We start from the raw sequence: 17,930 nt of genomic DNA, 5'->3' as shown, positions 1-17,930 counted from the left end.
ATTTTCTTTTATAGAGAAGAAGAAATTGATACCTGAAATCCCTTATTTAATAAGTTCTAAACTTTACACTTTTGTCAGTATTCTTCTTAAACTATTTATGGACTAGTTAGGGTGGAGACAAACACATCAAAATACCTTGCAGATAGACCACTGTATTAAAATGTAGAGTAATGCAAATACAAAGAAATGTTTCAAAAATAAAAAAGAATAATACATAAATGGTGAATTCTGGATGAGGGTAAACATTCTAAGTTTAGAAACAGTGAAATAATCCCTTCTCAGCCCATAGCTTTTCGAGTACCCAGTACACAGTTTTGCTGGTGGTAGTGACAGCCCAGTTGGTAATTTTTTTGCATAGGGCAGGAACCAAACTTTGCAAAACACCTCAGACTACTTTTTCTGCAGTGAATTCTGGGAGACATTCTTCTTTCCATACATTAGGCAACTAATTCATTTTTTCTAATCGCTTTATTGAGGTATAACTGATATACAAAGAATGCACATATGTAATATGTATGATTGATGAATACGGACATAGGCAAACACCCTCAAGACTCTCACTACAATCAAGGCAATAGACATATCCATCACCTCTCAGTTTCCATGCGTCCCTTTGTTTTTGTTTTTTGCTTTGTGGTAAGAACAATTAACATGAGAGCTACCCTCTAAAACAAATTTTGAAGTGCACAATACCATATGGTTAACTATGTGCACTATGTTGTACAGCAGATGTCTAAAACCATTCATCCAGCATAACTGAAACTTTACACCCATCGAACAACTCCTCATGCCCCCTGACCCCAAGCTTCTGACAACCACTGCTGTATTCTTTGCTTCTATGAGGTTGACTATTTTACATACCTCATATAAATGGAATCATACAACATTTGTCCCTCTGTGACTGGATTATTTCACTTGGTTGAAATGGATTTTATGTATTAATAGTGTTGGATGGTTGGATTAGCTTTGTGTTTCATAGAAATTCACTTTATTTCTTTCTCTGTGCTAAGGTTTTACAGCTGACCAAGACAGTGAGAGCTTAGATGTGTTTGCCAGCACTAATGGGCTATGAGCCTCCACCATCCACTGCTCACCATTCTTTTCCACCCTCAGCCATGCAATTTACAAGATGGATGTGAAAGGTCTCCTGGGGTGGGTTACTTCTAAATGTCTTCTGGTGAATGGCAGTGTAATCTCCATAATCTGAGATGGAGAATAACTTTTCTGTACCTGGCACCTAGTGAGGAAGAGGAGATTCCTCTGGGCTGGACCCGTGTCCCCAAGATGTGTTTCACATGAAAGAACTTTCTCTTTAGTAATAAATACGGGCTTTCTACTTAAATATTTTTAAAAATTTTAAAATTAAAGCAATGAAAGGAATCACATATGAAAATTTTGATGCATGTACACATGTAAGAAAATTCCATATACTATAAAAGAATATACCCCCTTCTAAAAGGCAAATGAACTGGAAAAACATTTATAAACATGTCCTACATAAGGTTAATATATTTGATAAAGAAGACATTGTAAATCAATATGAATAACATATCAAGTGAGAAATAGACAAAAGGACCTCAACTCAGTCTGAATAAAGTATACAAAAGAGGATGTACAGTTCTGTAACATATATGTAGAAACAATATCCACCAAAAAGATAACATGCAATTTCAAACAAGGTGCCATTTTTTTCTCTATCAAACCTGCAATGGTAATTTCTTAAATATTAATACTTGGTGCTTAAGAGTATCATTTCCTGTAGGGACTTGGAAAAATACACATTTTTGGGACTCAGCGCAGACCCATCAAAGCAGAATTCTAGTGGATGGACCCAGGAAACCAATCAGGGAAATGGATTCAACCAGCTTACAGGAGGCCCTGGAAATCAGTCATTTTCCATCCCCAGCCTAGGTGATCTTATATGTTAAGCTTGACATTACTCTGAGCAGTGGTTGTCAATAATAACTGGTCTAGTGAATCACCTGGTAAATTTTAAGAAATTTAGATACTTTAATCCTATACTCAGAAATTATGAATTAATCCTTATGGGTTTGCTTTGGATACCAATATTTTTAAGTGCTCTTTAGGTGATTTTAAAATGTAGTCAAAGTTGGGAACACCTACTCTAGTGGACATGATAAAAACAGGTATTTGCATGCTTTTCAAATGGGAATAAGACTGGTACAATCTTTTTACAAACAACTTGTCTGCATTGGCTTTGTAAAAAATTAGTACTATTTTCACTAAAGTTTGCAATTTTTTAATTTGTCCTATCAGTGTAATCTAAATATGGAAAAAACTTATGAATAAAAATGGGTTTTGTGTGTAATTGATAATGTTATTGAACAATATTTGAGAACAATATAACTTCCCAACTATAGGATAACTATTTAATAAACAATGGTATATAGTGAGTTTTTAATGTCCTGGGAAAATGCCAGGTTAGATGTAAGTAAATTGTATTTACTGCATAGTCAAAACCAAGTTAAAATAAGCATAGCAAAACCACAAGAAGAAAATATTCTAAATTACTAAGGGTGGTTATCTTTGCTTAATGGGGAAATGAATGACTTTGGGGGTTATTTTCTAACCTTTCTGTATTTCAGAAATCCATGTAATATTTATTAGGTCTAATTAAAAATATTTGTATTTTTATTGCAGTAAAGTAACAAAATTTACCATTTTAATAGTTTTTAAGTGTACAACTCAGTGGCAATTAAGTATTTGCACCACGTAAATAACCAGTACCACTGTCCATCTCCAGAACTTTTTCATGTTTCCAAACTGAAATCTTATATCCCATAAACAGTAAGTCCCATTACCTGCCCGCCCCCTTCCCAGCCTCTGGTGACCGCTCTCTACTTTCTGTGCCTGTGACTTTGACTATTCTAGGTATCTAACATAAATGGAATCATATTTGTCCTTTTGTGTCTGCCTTATTTCACTTAGCAAAATGCCATCAATACTCATCCATGTTGTAGCATGTATCAGAATGCCATTGCTTTTTAAAGCTGCATAATAGTCAATTATATGATTATATGTATACACATTTGGTTTATCCCTCCATCTGCTGATGGACATTGGGACTGTTTCCACCGTTTGACTATTGTGAATGATGCTGCTGTGAACACTGGTGAAAGTCCCTGCTTTCACTTCTTAGGGATATACATACTTAGAAATGGAATTGCTGGATCATATGGCATTTCTATGTTTAACTTTTTGAGGAACCACCATACTGTTTTCCACAGGCACTGCAGCATTTTACATTCCCAACAGCAGTTCCTGAGGTTTCTAATTTCTCTACGTCCTTACAATTTTTACTTAATAAGATCAATCACTTCTATGGAAATCTTTCTAAAATATATCATTCTCTTTCCAGCCTTTCGAAAAGGAAAATATTGAACAAAATTAAACCTTTTTTTTCTTTTAATGATTTACACACATTGGTCCTGATGGGGAGCTACTGTAATTTATTTCTTATTTGAGATCTTGCTATGTGCCAGATTTTCAAAATCCTGTAAAACATCATCTCCATTTCACAGATAAGTAAGTGAAACACACAGTGGTAAAAGGACTTTTCCAAGATCCTGCAGCTAGTAAGTGAAGACAGCAGAATTCAAATTCTATTTATAAACTTTATAGAATTTATTGTATCTACAGATATATTTTCTGGAGAGAATAGACAAGTATATCTGACCTTGTGTAATTTGTATATTGTGAAATGCTAAGCATTTAACTTTTGGAAAATTAAACCTTCTTTCCAAATAGGAGCGGTCACTAGTTAAAAAAATATACCAGTGAATCTTTTCAGGTACCAAAAAGTTTTTATTTCAAGTGAATTATCAGTACATCACCCTATTTCACATCAGCATCTGTTTTTCTAGAAATTAAGTTTTTCTATGTCAACATTTCTTAAGGGAATCTTTTCCACATCTGTACGATTTTTCCTAGGAAACAGGTAAATAACAGTAGTAAAGCTGAGAGGAAATATGTTCATTCAAAATACAAGATGGAAAGATAAAAGGTTTCTGTAGAAAAGCTCTAGCACCCAGGTCCCCTTAAATCCAGTAATGAGTGGTAAATGTAATTCTTATACCAACTAGGTTTATAGGTAATTGTTAACTGAATACCCCCAAGCTATTGTATTCAACAAAATCAGGGGAGGTGGACAGGGGCAGATAAAGGAAACAAAACCACATCCCCAGAGATCCTAACTGGCTGATGGAAGTAGTCATTGTTTCTTATTCACAATTTCGTGCGGGGTTGGTAGTTAAATCTGAGAGCAAACAAAGTGACAGTGTTGCTTTATTTCTTTTAAGAATGTGCTTCCCAAGTCTAAAGGTTTGATGATATGAAACCTGCATGGGATTCCAAGATTTGATCATTTTAACACTGATCATTTAATACAATAATATTCATAATGTCAATAAATATACTCAAAGTCTGATAATGATGCAATTCACATTTAGGAAATTTTTGTAACTGCCATGTGGAACCTTACAAATGTACTATAACACTCCTTATTTTTGTCAAATGCAGAAGGGGCTTTTCTCTATTCATCCACCCTCAGCTTCTAATAAATACACAATCCTGTGCAAGTTAAAATCCCTGTAAGTCAATCCCTATTCTTCACCTTTCATTTTTCTGAATGCCCAGTACTTGCCCCTGCCATTCATTTTAGTATTATTTTATATTGTCTTAAATTCTTCTGCAATTTTTTCACAGATATATTGTTTTATTATTCTTAAGTATCACCCATATTAAGTAATTATGGATGACTTATAGACTAAATTGTATAGTGAGATTTAAATAAGTGCTTTTTCAATTTATAAAAATTTGCCCAAAGAAGAAATTGTTGGACATTACCCCCAAAATAAAAATACTGTTTAGAAGAATCTAAACTTACTGAAGCTGACAATCAACATCCAAAATAGAAAACTCTTACCTAAATGACAGTTTATTGTATTTTACAGTAGTCACAAAATAGCACAAAAACAGCTAAGGAAACCTCTGGATAAGGAATAAATGATGCTTGGGGACACAGAAATAAGAGGGTTTAACAAGCAAATAGAATGGAATTTAGAATAGAGTTTAAAATGGTGAAATAGCTAGCTACTATGTGTTGACAGAAATTTAGTAAATGTATTCTACCAAAAGTTTGGACTGGGCTTCAAGTTGCTGGCTTCCAGCTGTCACAGCTGAAATAAGAGAGCAGGAAGGGAGGGAGAGAGGAAGGAGGAGAGGGAGGGAGGAAGTAGAAACGAGAAAAAATATGAAGTATTCTAGGGCTTAAGAAACAATCTGACAGGTTTATAACATTTCACTGAAACCAACAGCAAACTCACAATGGGCTGAAGTCTCAATCAGGCCCCTAAAACATCCGCAGTTTTGTTTAAAATGACCAAGGAGAAATCCATCAGCGTATGGAAGATGGGGAGGCCTTCCAGCAGTTGGCCAGTGTTCTTAGGTGATGGACGCTGATGAGCAATTCCCTTAAACAACGGATTTACTGCCAACCGACAAAAACGCTGGAAGCACATCCCAAAACTCATCTGCAATTAATATTACGAGAGTGGCCACTATGTCCGCCTTCCCCGCCCTTACCAGAGGGGTGACCCGGCTCCTGGCAATCGTGTGCACACAACGGCCACGAACACCTCTTTCCCCACAAAGCCCCTTCCTTCGCTTGCCTCCGAACCTGCCTTACACTGTGCCTTCTAGTCGCCTCCGTCACCCTCCCTCCTTTCCTCCCGTTTACCTTCCCTCTGTCTCCCCTTTCCTCCCTAATTTTCTTTCTTCTTAAGATCATTGCTTTTTAAATAGCACGCCCAGATCACCCCCTACTCCTCCAGCAATTCGTGGCCGGCGAGAAGGAGTCAGGCACGGGCGGCGGGCCCGCACGCTCGCGGGCACCATCTGGCACCTGCGGTTCCTCGCGACTTTCCATCCGCCCAGAGGTGAGCGGGTCGGGAGGCAAAGGACACGCGGGGCTGGCGCGACCCAGGTCTTCGGAAACTTTCCTCTGGTCGCAACCCTTCTCCTCCTGAAACTCTTCAACCATCTGTCAAGCGAGAAAAGTCGAGTGACCTCCCCCTAGCCTTTGGAGTTGGAACAGAGAAGACCAGCAAGCGGCGGAGGTTCGCCTCCGCTTCCCCACCGCGCAGGAGCCGCGGACGCAGAGCTGCGGCGCGGCCAGAAGGGGTCGCTGTTCGCCCGGAGCAGCCGCCCCGCAGCCGCCGTCGCCGCCCGCACCTCCCACGGCCCCGCTGGCCCAGCCCCGCCAAGTTCCAACAGCCCCCAGTCGAGTGAGAGCCGGGAACGAGCACCGCCCGGGCTGGAGCGGACGGCGCAGACCAGCCCGGCCGCGGCGCGCTTCGGAAAGGCTCCTAGGAAACTCCCACGGTCCGAGCAGTTTGGAAAGAAGAGCGAGCGAGCAGCCCCGTGCGCGCAGCAGTGCAAGTGAGCGCTCAGCTCGGCACCTGTTCCTCTCGCCCCGCGCCTCCCCGCGCGCCCGCCCGCCCGCTCCTGCGATGAACCCGGCGCTGGGCAACCAGACCGACGTAGCGGGCCTCTTCCTGGCCAACAGCAGCGAGGCCCTGGAGCGCGCCGTACGCTGCTGCACCCAGGCTTCCGTGGTGACCGACGACGGCTTCGCCGAGGGGGGCCCGGACGAGCGCAGCCTGTACATCATGCGCGTGGTGCAGATCGCCGTCATGTGCGTGCTGTCGCTCACCGTCGTCTTCGGCATCTTTTTCCTCGGCTGCAACCTCCTCATCAAGTCCGAGGGTATGATCAACTTCCTGGTGAAGGACCGGAGACCGTCCAAGGAGGTGGAGGCGGTGGTCGTGGGGCCCTACTGAGCGGCCCTCCCGCCCCAGGCCTCCCCACGTCGCCAGCCCGGACGCGCCCCCTCACCATCCGAGAATGGGCGAAGCAAACCTGTCGGAGTCCGTTCCTTCCCTCGACTCTGCCTTTCGGGATGCAGCGACCCGTTTCCCGCTCTCCCTCTGAAAGTCCCCGCGCCTGGCTGTAGGAGGAGAGCTCCCTGGCTCTGGACTCAGAGCCACTGGCACAAGGAGGGCGATTCGGGCTCAGAACTTCGGAAGCTGCCGCCAGCGTGGGATGTGGGGAGACGGACGAAGCGAAGGCCCTTCTCCACCCGCAGGTGGGCCAAGCCCTGGGGGCTGGTGGAGAGGGCGGGCAGGGGAGAGGCCCGGTGGCACTGACTGCCCGGTGGCCGTAAAAGTGACCCGGGTATACATCATGCTCCAGAACTAATGGGGACACACACATCCGTGTCCGGATTCGCGCTCATTCCCTCCTGCCCCTCCCAGCCCCGGCGAGAGAGGCAATAAATTCCTTTGATTGATTGTAACGTGCCGTTTTAAGGGATTTTGTGTTTGTTTGCTTGAATACAAATATTTGATAAGTCCTTTTCTGCTCTAGTGGCCTGTTTGCCTGCCTGGGGGGTTAGAGTTTTGTCGTGGGACGAGGGGTGGGGGGAGGGGGAGCCTGCGAATGTGAACCGGGTGAATTGTTCTTTTGCATTTCCAACTGGATCTTGGGGGCTAGGGGGGCTAACGCCCCAGCTGGCCCCCCGGGCAAAGACCCAAAATAGAACTCGTAGCTTGCGTGACTGCACGGTTTACGCCACAAAAGTGCTCTTGACATTCATGACACCGTTTTGACTTTTTTTTTCTTCTTCTTGTTTAACATTTCCTTAATAAATGCAACGTTTAAGCGTTTTGTTCGTGGCCTCCTGGTGGTCATTCTGGGCTGGCGGCCTAGGGGAACGGGGTGGTGGGGGAATTCGCTGTGGAGGGCTGCGATTCAACTCGTGGATCCCACGGAGGGACGGGGTGGGGGCGAGACGAGAGGCTAGGGGCAAGGGAGACAGGGCCAAGCCTCAGGCACGGAGCCGTCCTGGAGGCAGCATCCTTTGTTTTCTCTTACGGTTAATATTTTATGTTTCATTTAGGCTCAGCTCTCTGAGCCAGGCGAGACAAGAGGCCCCAGCGGGAAGATCACACTTCCGCGCAGGGCTCTGGCGGGAACACAGGGTTACACCACTAATGAAAGGAAGAGATGGCTTGGCCAGCCTTCAGGGAAGGCGTCTCTCCCCTGACCAACGTCAGCAAGACGGCGTCGGGATGCTGCCCCCAAATAAATGCGTAAATAAATAATGCGGGGAAGAGTAGCTGTTAAAGTACAGAGAGACGCTGATTCTCCCTGGGGGTAAACTGTTGCTACTAAAACGTGAGATGCATTGTCTTCTCCATATTTCGTTTTCTAGGGAAAGGGCAAAAATAAGAGAGAGCCCCCCACTGCCCAAGAACTGCTCTTAATATGGTCAGCTCCAGGCCAGGCAAAAAGGTTCAGAGGAATAAGCCTCGGTCCGGAATGCCAAATATAAGTATTACAACCTGAACTGGAAAGGTTGGGCGGGACTGTAGCTGTACTTGGTAGTTGGCACATCTAGTGCTCAGAAACTGAACCATGTTGGGAAGAAGAGTCTAGAAAAACCGTGAATGTGAAAACAACCCAAAGGATGCAATAGCTTTCAGCTTAAATTTGACAAGAGGTTTTGAGCAGTGTATGTTTATGCCTGGGGCAGGATTCTAAATACATTCAGGAATATAAAAGATCTACTACGCTCTTAAAATGGAAGACTTCAGAATAGCAGATTTAAGACTGACTAAAATTAAGTAACAGTAAGGTGTCCCATTTACTCGGGAAGAACTGGTATTAACAATCTCAACTGACTCAAAGGGTTGGAATCAAAAAGTTTGAGCATCCTGTAAGAACCTGTCCACTGTGTCTATTTCACTACCAAAGTAAATCTTGCCAGGAATTATGAACCAGAATGGCTTTTTATGTACCAGTAGGTATCTCACCAAATTAATCTTCTGCCTCCATGTTTTAAAGGGAGAAATAGAGCTGAACAACCAATTCACTCTGGGACAAGCCAGGCATCTAAACTTAAACTGTTTTTTGTAGCTGCAATATCTACTGAGGACTCCTCCTTCCTCCTAATTAGCCCACCAGTGAATCCAGTGCTCTGATGGAAATCAATTTGGGATCAAAACTCAATCAGCTAGATTTGTAGGAATCTTGCTTTGTGCTCTGCTGTGTGCAAGGTGCACACTTACCAGTTTCAGACACAGGAAGGCTTCACACCTACAGGTCGGTTTGTACTTGTTCTTATAGAACAGAGGTTTCCATTTAAAGCCAAAGCCCTGAAAGTTGAGAGGGGCCCCGCCCAACCTCCCTATTATTCTCTCTGTTACTAACTACTATTTCCTCCAGTCTTAATTCCTCTTCATACCCCTTCACACCTCTTTCCACTTCCTGCACCTCAAAGCAAAATATGCAGTTTCTTATCTCAACTATCCAGATTTATTCTCTTACCCCTAGAAACTGGGATTGTCAGTCAGACAGGAACCTGCAAAATTCAGTCTTAGGTAGAAAAGATGTGAACAGAGCTCTGTAATCCATGATCTATGCATTAAAGGGAAACGCATACGGTCTGAAAATATCATAGCCCTGGGGAATATTTCCTGCCAACAACTCTTCTCTGCAGCCCTTAGATCCATTTGTTACTTAGAGAAATGCCAAGTGGTTCTGGTTTTTATAGATGAGGCAATGTGAGCAAAAAGCTTTTTACACTCCCTATTCCCTGATGATGGTACAGCAACCACTTTCTGGGGCCCCACACCACTCTCTGTCTCACTCTGTCTTTGACTCTCTTTTTCCCTGAGTCTAACACAGGCATTAAATGAAACTTTTTAAACCTGCCCAGAGTGCATGGAGTGTTGATCCTTTCCCACTGATGTGCTATAAGGAAAGGGAGTTTTAAAAGTTACTCTGAAGACTAACTTTTCATGTAAAAAAACAATGTCAGCCTTACCAGACAGGGAATTGAGAGGGTTTGATGCAAGCAGGCAGATGTTATCATCCCATGCTTAAATCCACATTGGGTCAGTAATTAGAGGAAGGCCCTGAAAGAGACAAAGATGACTTCTTATAAACACTCGCTCGCTGAGTCTGACAGGGTCCACAGGGAGGTATCTGATACTTCCTGAAATCCTTGTGGAAATACAGTGTAAGGAGGAAGAGGATTTTGTGAGACACACAAGTGGATTAGTGGGCTGTAACCCCTCTCAGGCTGTGTACATCACCACTGCTGCCTCTGAGCCTAATTGGGTGGCTTCCACATAAGAACCAGCCGGTTGTTGATCAATGTTACTTTCTTAGTTTTTTTTTATATGAATTTTTCCACTCTCTCTGAAAACGAATCAAGACTTTGAATGCTGGACACCTCGAGGGCTGCTTCAGGGAAGCTGAAGCGTAAAGGGCCCACCCCAGTGTTAAGTCTAAGATCAGACTCGTTCCTAGTGAACGGTTCCTGTGCCTGAATTCTGATTTCTAAGCCACCTTGACATCTCATTGGCTCCTGAGTCAGTCCTGTTAGACTCTGTGTCTTCTTTCAACACTCATTCTGAGTTAGGAAGGGAAAGGCACCCTGGACTCTGATGGAAGAAGAAGATGGGCTCTGAAAGGGTGTTCCAGTTCTGTGATTCTATTGAATTACTTGAACATTTCCTCATCTCTCATCAATCTCTTCATTAGGAGAAATACATTTGATAGCTCCAATTTTGTTCCTTCATGTAGAAATGTTTACCCCAAAAGTCAAGCACTCCTTGACTTAAGGTATGTTGTTTACAGTAATGAAAGCAAATTTCAGACACCTGGTCAGGCCTGCGCACACAGCTTTTTCTAAGCTAACAGATCACACATCATGTAACCAGTGCCTTAACTATCCCAGATCTCTACGGCTTCACTGGAGGAAACGATGAAAGCAAAGTCCAGTGAACTGGGAGCAAGTAATCAGCCAGTGAGTTTCCTAGGTACGTACACATTCAGACTAATATGCGCTCCTGTTTATAGACACTTCCTGGGTGTTTAAGACTAATTGACAGCCAATTTTCTCCCCCAAAGCCCTGTTTTTTTTTCCTTTGAGCTTCGGCAAAATAGCACCGAGCAGCTGTTCCACGTGCAGCTTAGAGGCTTCCTTGGCTCTGGCTTATTATACTTGTCACTTCGGGGGATTTCAATGCCAGGAAAAGAGTCCAGCATTCAGTTTGTCCTGTAAGACACAAACCTAGTTTGAAAGCCTGTTGGAGCAGCAAGACTACAGCAATCCCCAAAACAGGAATCAATAAATCTTTTATCCACCTGCCAAATCCCATTTAGATACGTGCACAATAGCTCAAATGGGATATGTTTTGAAGTCTGCTCCAGCAGTAGTAATTGCTTCCTAATGTCTGAATTCAAATGGTTAGTGGTGAATGGCTTCCATGGCCAATCTCACTTGGTCCCCCTTTTCAGATATTTTTGTATTATTTCAAATGCTTAAGAAGTTTGAAAGTCCACGATTAATTTTATAGCATCAGCTTACATTTAAAATTTCTTGGAAAGTATAGTTTAGGAAAAAATTAAGTATATAATATTAGCAGCAAGTCATATATCATGTATAGTGATCATAATAGAATAGCCTAAATTTATTACTTATATTTGTGAAATTTGAACTATTTCAGAGGGACTTCCTACCAGGCTGTTGTAAGGATAACTAGATTCATTTATGGATACTCCTCAGTAAACTTGCAAACAGTGGCTTGCTTCTAACCTAGATAATAATATACACTCTATGAGAATAAACAAAGTGTATTTTTATTTGACTATTTATATATTTTTTGAAGGGATAATGGGTAAATAGCTTCCTTTCCTAAATATAAGAGCTTGCTTGCTGAAATGCTTTTGAGTGGGTAAATGCAGGCAGAGAGTGATCAATACAGAAAAGGTCAATCCATCTGTGATAATGCTGGCACAAAACTCTACCCTGCCCCCATTTTAAAACTGGTTTCCATTACACTGGTAATATTTCTGAACTCATAATTCAAACAAAGTGTTTGTCAAGCACCCTGTGTACATGGTATAGTACAACTTATTGCTGAAAAAAATAAGCTGATTCCTATCCATTTGAGCCATAAAACATGGGCACAGATAAATACCCACAAGGAAAGGCATATGATCTGCCCACAGGAGTCAAATCATAAAGAAATTGCTCTTATTTACTTTTTCTGGAATTCATAGTGATGTAAATATACATACATAATCATGCTAAAGGCTCATGTTGGCACAATTACAGGGAGAGGATATTACAGTTTTCTCATCACTTCTTTTTTCATAAATGCCTTCCACCCTCACCTATTCCTCTCTCATTATGTGCTCCTTCCCTCACCCACATCTGAAGATATACTGCCCTGAAAGAGTCATTGATTTTTATCAGACCAAGACTCCAGATGTCTGATTGCTTTGGGAAAAGAATCCCTCTCGGATCCAGTGTCTCTTTTGCTTTATTTATTTTCCTATAAATTGGGAAGGATCATATAGTTCATATTCTAAGTAGTATTGATTAAGGCATGTACGTGCTCACACTCACATACTCTGTTTCCTATAGTATATACTGATGCAACATATCCACTCTATTGCAGACTAAAAGTGAGCACCACATAGTCCCTAGTTCTTTCTTTTACACTATTTATTTGTTTGCAATAAAACAATGCATGGAAAAATATTGCAAGTAAATAGTCCCAGAATGTTCAGCAAATAAGATTTATGTGAGGTGCTTAGAGTCTTAACAAAACATCTATATCTTGAGATATATGTTTTAATCTTTGTCTAAGAATTGGAAAGAAAAAGAAGCTAAAACCCCAAGGAACAGAATAGTCAAAGATTATATATTATACAAGCTTGAAAATCTTTAAACATTAAGTTAAGAGAAATGAGAAGGGACCCTAAATGTGAAGAAGATCAATGAAAACAAAAAGAACCTATCAAGTCTAGAAATTTACAGGCAGATTCTGACTTCTCCAAATGGTGAGTAGGAAATTTCACATTTAAAGGACTTCAAAGATCAAAGACTATCAAGTGGAAGAGCTAAGCAATGTGAGAAGAACGTGGAAAATTGTTAATTCCTTTTCCATGTCTCTCTTCTCTGTGGAGTCCTGGACTAATTGCAAGAATCCTGTTAGCTAGCTCAGTTTTCTTATACCCAAAGGTCACAGAGGCCTTGCCAGATCTTCTTATCTTTATCATCAATAAATATTTATTATTTAGTATCCATTATAGGCATGACTCTGCACTAGGTACTAACTTAGACCTTGGATGTTGAGTGCAAAGTAATATGGAATTTAAAGTGGCCTTCTATAATTCTAGCCCGTCTTCTGCTTGATTTGTGTCCATGTGTCCTTGGAGACCCAGCCGTATGAGCTACTAATGACACTTGTGACATTTCCCCTTACAGAGAAAGCGCTCTCTGTTCTTCTCTGCAATTAATGTGGGGCCCTGAGCTGCTCAAACCACTTAATTTGACCTTTCTGCATGTCTTCAGGTAGCATGCACAAGGCTCACTGTACACTATATATTCAAGTTCAAGATAAGTGTGAATATGGAAGGCCTGAAGAATGTACTCCAAATGAATTTCTTGAGGCTACCTATATTTCTCTACAAATTCAGCTCAGGAATATTTTATTCATTTCCCTTACCATGAATTTTCAATAACTAAATAATTAACAAAAAGGATCAAGTATGAAAGTCCCTTCCCTACATTCCACAGATTAGCTTTCTCAAGAAAAAAAAAATGATGTTGCCTTGTTTTGAGTAATATAAGATATATATATCTTCTAAATTCATGAAATGTTCAAGCTAGAATAGCCTGTATTAATCAAGACTTTTTGGGTTTCAATCAACATAAACCCAATCCAAGCTAACCTAAAAAAAAAAACTAAATTTACTGGCTTGTGTGACTTGCAAGACCAAGGGACACAGGTGCTTCAGCTGTACGAGAAGCTGATGCATTACGTCATCCAGATTCTTCCACTGGCCCCATCTTTCAGTAAAGCTCTTTCCACATAGTGAGAAAAATAAAAACAAACAAAAAGAGGATTCTCCTAGCCCGCACTCACATCTTAGCAGGTAACAATTCAGCTGAAAGGGATTGTCTTTTCCTGGGTGAGCTCTGGTCCAGTTTGGATCATGTTTCCATCCCTAAACAAACTTCTGTGGATAAGGTGCGTGCAGGAAGCAGGGTGCACTCAGTCAAGGCCGTCCCTGTGGTGAAAGGGGAGAGAACAAGGGGAAGTCGAGTAACGCGAAGCCAGAGTCCTCACATGAAGAAGAGATTCTATATCAGAAGAAGCACAGGGCTGCTGGACAGCCTGAAACAGTTGCACCTACTTCAAAGGAACTGCCTAGAGCAGTTACGTCATTTCCCCAAGGTCCGACCCAGCCAGCCAGGAATGGGACCTCTGATTTAGCAATTTAGTATTCTTTCAAAAATGATTTATTCTATCAGTTATCTCTTAGCAAGGCTCAGAAGCCTTTTGCAATTTCTTTCAAGATTCTCTGTGTCTGTGCTGATACGGCTCCAAGTACGCTAGACAATAGCCTGAATTTCTGGAGCAGGAATTGCCACCACCTGGTACCTGGTGTGAATTTTTCCACTGGTTATTTGACATCTCTGTTTGTTTATGAGAATAAAATTATCTGCCCTCCCTAGACCTGGCTAGGCATAAAATGTCTTTAAGGATACACCGTAAATTATATGTTAAAAATGTCTTTATATGCTAAATTATTAGACAAAATTAAACAGATTCATTTGCTTCAAGACTTTCTTTCAAGCTTTGTAACTCTCCATGAGATGGAGACATTTTTTAGCGTTTCCCTAGTTCATCTGACAAACTCACTTTGATGGAGCCTCCTTCATGACCCATCTTCCTTGGAAATGCTGCTGCCTTGTAAGTACACATGATATTTTTGTTACCTTTCTTTGAATCCTTCCTTATTCTGTTTCCAAACTGTCCCTCATCCAGACTCATCCTAAACCCAGTTAGCTCCGCTTTCTCACCCGCATGGAAACTGAACCAGCATTGTTCATTTCTTTGGGTTTCCAGCTGCTTTGCCTGTTCTGCCCTCTGACTTAGCAAATTACCCTGCTAACTGTGATTAGCTGCTTCCAAGGATCTTCTCCCCTACTGGACTTGTACTGGTGGGACTCTTCATTCTTACTCACCAGTGGGGAGGGGAGTGGATGGTGTGGTTGAGAGAGGAAATCCGTCCAGTGAAGACTGGTGTTTGAGGAGCTAGTTTCTCATGCAGCTCATCACAACATGTGAGCACGTCTCCTAGTCAGACTTCCCACCGTGAAAGCCTGAATCTGTGGATTGGAAGCACAACATTCTCAGTAGAGGGTCACCGCATTCGCAACATACATAATGGCCTCTAAGGCATATTTGTACAAATATAAGAGCACTCCCTTTTTTCATTAATGTAGCCTCTTTTTCTTGGTATGGTGGCCCTCCTTTATTGTGCCTATCTCTTTTTCAGGGAATGATAACTTCAAAGTTATCATTAAGAAAAAACAACTTTCAATAGTTGATAACCTAAGCCACTATGCTCCAGACATGTGATTTACTTTATGGTTAACCCTTGATTGATTGCTTTATAACCAACAGCCTGATAACCCAGTTTTTTTTCTCAGTGGTAGTTTTTCTAAACCACTTTTTGTTGATTTCTAATTTTCTGAGTTGGTATTTAGTGCCTAGTTTTTTGCACCTTAACATTTGACCATTGTGGCACGATTTTTCATGGAGTGGTTTACGAATCTTGTTATAGCTCTGCATAATAAATCATGTTCTACCCTAGTTTATTAGAAGAAAGGTCTGTATCCATGCCTCTTCATTTTCTTTTAAAAAATTAAATATCTAAGTTTTTAATATTTTCTCATAGAATAATAAGTGCTTTTAAAGTAATTTTCTTTTATTAAAATTCTCTGGTATTTAGAAGATTTATAAGTAGAAATATTTTACGGATGCCAAAGCAATTAACTCTGGTAAGTATATCACTTTAAAATGACAATATCTAAAGAACCAAATAAAATTGAAAATTTGGAAATTCACAATTGAAATGTGTTCATTTTAAAGGATTCCTTAGCTTTTGGATAAACCTCAACTTCAAAGTTAAAGCAAATCCACATCTACCTTCTGTATGGGATTGCACACCTCAAATATTGTGATACAGAGATTTAATTTTACTGAATTCTTTGCACTGATTAAATGTATTTTAATTCTCCAACATTATGCTTCTATTCTACAAAGCAGACTTCACTAATAAGATAAAGAAAAGCTATTCAAAGGATGAACCTTCACTATGTGATACTGAGTTTCATTTCATGCTTAATGTGCTGTATAAAGAAAGAAAGAAAATGTTAACAGTGTTCCACGATTCAATGATTTTCGAGACAAAAATATTTTCAATTTATGATTCTGTGGATGTATAAAGAGTGCTTAGACACTGGAAGAATGCTGTAAGAACGGTTTTTTGATCACCAAGGGCATTTTCTTCTTAGAGTGTGGGTTACCTGGCATGTAGCAGTCACTTAAGAGAGGTTGAGTGAAGTTACAAATTTTTAAAATCACATGTTTCATTGAAATTATATGCCAGCATACTAGACCATTCTATAAGCTCCTATGACTTGCTTCAACTCCTATGACAAGCTTCTAGCTTATATTTTCAATTAAGACATGAGAAGTTTTTATCTTAAGAAAATTTTACTTCCACACTGATCCCAAAGCACTTAATCACAATATTATATAGTCCTATTTTCTATATTCCCCTTTTACTACTGTCTTCTAATTGGACTGTATTATTGACATGCTGGTTTTCAAATTCTGTAATGGAAACTTGGTAGGCATCAAGTCAGTTCTTACTGATTATTGTCATCATCATCCCTTCACATGAGTGATTGATAATGGTGAGTATTAATTACAGTTGGTATTTTGTACACATTATTGCAACTGCCTTAAATTCTAGAAGTTACTATTACCCCATTCCCATAAATGAGAAAGTAGAGAGACTGAGGGCTAGTAACTTTTCCAAGGTCACATAGCTAATATGTTCTTGCGCTAAGATGTGAACCTAGATCTGAGAGCATCACAAACTGAGAGCATTTCCACTATGTCATCCCACTAACTCTTCTGGTGACAGACTGACGGAAAGGAAAGGTTCTACTTTCTCACACATGGTGTTTTGTCATTAAGAACTTGGATCCTCCCCTACAGCTTTGAGTAATGATTTCACAGAGAAGAGATGCAAAGCAATTTATCATTTTGGTGAATTTAGAGTTTGCTAGTCGCAGATGGCGCCAGGAGGTGGGAATGTGGATTTTAGGAGGCAACTGAAATGAGCCTCAACTTGTCCAACTAGATAGCCCTTTTACTTGGAAATGTATTGAGATTTTTCTACAAAAAAAATACATTTCTCTTTGAATTCTATATAACTGTAAAGGCCTCTAGTGTTGCTTAAATACTTCTTTGTCCAAATTCTGCCTACAATTTAGTTTTGATGAAAATATTTTATTCTAAAAGGTTGGGGCTTATTTGCATTTTGTCAACAAATGCACATTAAAGTTAAAAAACATTTTTACAAAATGGTAATAATTTTCTTTATTGATCACTTATTATGTATTTGTCCCCATTCTAAGCACTTCCTTGTGTTGGATCATATAGTCCTCACAACCATTTTATGAGGGAGATTTTATTCTCATTTATGTGGAAACCGAGGAGCATGGGGAGAATATATTGATTGGTGAAATCTGGATACCAAAAGACCCTGAGAGACTTGGATAATGGTTTGATTTTAATAAGATAAAATTTACCCTGGAAAAATACAGATCCTGCACTTGGGTCTGAAACAATTGTGCAAGTATAGAATGGGGAAAATATGGTGTATCAACAGGCCATAAATATGTAAGATGTAAGCTCTAGACAAGTCTCAATGGAATATCAAAATTGCAAAGAGAAAAAAGAAAA

At 40.6% G+C, this 17,930-nt stretch overlaps 1 protein-coding gene and 1 long non-coding RNA gene across 3 annotated transcripts in view; one reads left to right on the top strand and one right to left on the bottom strand.

Annotated features, from left to right (window-relative positions):
- The first annotated feature begins 6,120 nt into the window (after positions 1-6,120).
- RPRM (reprimo, TP53 dependent G2 arrest mediator homolog) lies at positions 6,121-7,746 on the top strand. The gene has a single exon (XM_017665683.3). It carries the CDS (start codon positions 6,531-6,533, stop codon positions 6,858-6,860), a length of 330 nt encoding a protein of 109 aa, XP_017521172.1. The 5' UTR covers positions 6,121-6,530; the 3' UTR covers positions 6,861-7,746.
- A 2,179-nt stretch (positions 7,747-9,925) lies between these two features.
- Positions 9,926-17,930, bottom strand: part of LOC140850624 (uncharacterized) — an 84,681-nt gene continuing 76,676 nt past the window's right edge. For both annotated transcript variants that reach the window (XR_012133572.1, XR_012133571.1), the window contains exons 4-6: positions 15,134-15,277; positions 14,028-14,172; positions 9,926-9,998 (exon numbers count right to left, since the gene is read on the bottom strand). This is a non-coding gene — a long non-coding RNA (uncharacterized lncRNA). The remainder of the gene's footprint in view (positions 9,999-14,027; positions 14,173-15,133; positions 15,278-17,930) is intronic.

The sequence above is a fragment of the Manis javanica genome, chromosome 7 (assembly GCF_040802235.1).
Source record: "Manis javanica isolate MJ-LG chromosome 7, MJ_LKY, whole genome shotgun sequence".
Taxonomy (NCBI): domain Eukaryota; kingdom Metazoa; phylum Chordata; class Mammalia; order Pholidota; family Manidae; genus Manis; species Manis javanica.
The sequence above is the reverse complement of the archived record's forward strand: the minus strand, read 5'-3'. Positions and strand labels throughout refer to the sequence as shown.